Source organism: Buceros rhinoceros, unplaced genomic scaffold, assembly GCF_000710305.1.
Source record: "Buceros rhinoceros silvestris isolate BGI_N320 unplaced genomic scaffold, ASM71030v1 scaffold28179, whole genome shotgun sequence".
Lineage (NCBI taxonomy): Eukaryota > Metazoa > Chordata > Aves > Bucerotiformes > Bucerotidae > Buceros > Buceros rhinoceros.
In genome coordinates, this window is record NW_010430170.1 from 2,787 (window position 1) to 3,219 (window position 433).

The 433-nt window shown below is 63.5% G+C and overlaps 1 protein-coding gene across 1 annotated transcript in view; it reads right to left on the bottom strand.

Annotated features, from left to right (window-relative positions):
* Nucleotides 1-2: 2 nt before the first annotated feature.
* The window catches only part of LOC104499433 (dual specificity protein kinase CLK3-like), a gene marked incomplete at both ends in the record, with an annotated part of 1,510 nt that continues 1,079 nt past the window's right edge, over nt 3-433 (bottom strand). Inside the window, 2 exons of the mRNA XM_010142938.1 lie at nt 3-91; nt 242-332. Of these exons, the coding sequence (XP_010141240.1) occupies nt 3-91; nt 242-332 (180 nt within the window). The remainder of the gene's footprint in view (nt 92-241; nt 333-433) is intronic.

Below are 433 nucleotides of genomic sequence, written 5' to 3' on the forward strand. Positions count from 1 at the left end.
ACGTGATCCGCCGGCAGGGGTCGAATTCCAGCATCCTCCTCATCAAGTCAAAGAGCTGCGCGTGCTCCAGCGAGTCGTGCAGCATGTACGTCTGGAAGAGAAGGGCGGGGAGGGGGACAAAGAGGGTAGGACCCTGCTTCAGCCGGCCCAGTGACCCTCTGTCCCTGCAGAGGAGAGTCGGGGGCTCCGAGAGGGAAATTCCCAGCCCTCAGCCCTCCCCCAGCCACGGAGCAGCACCCACCCGCAGGGGCTTGCAGTTCTCTTGGACGTATCTGCCGTCAGACGTGTTCTCATCCCATACCAGGTTCCCGTTGTGGAAGTATTTCTGCTTCCTGCGAAGGAAAGCTGGTGGCGAAGGCTGCTCCCGTGGGCGAGGACAGAGCATCGCCACCCTGAGCGAGCAGCCACGGAAGAGCTGGCCGGGGCGGCAGGG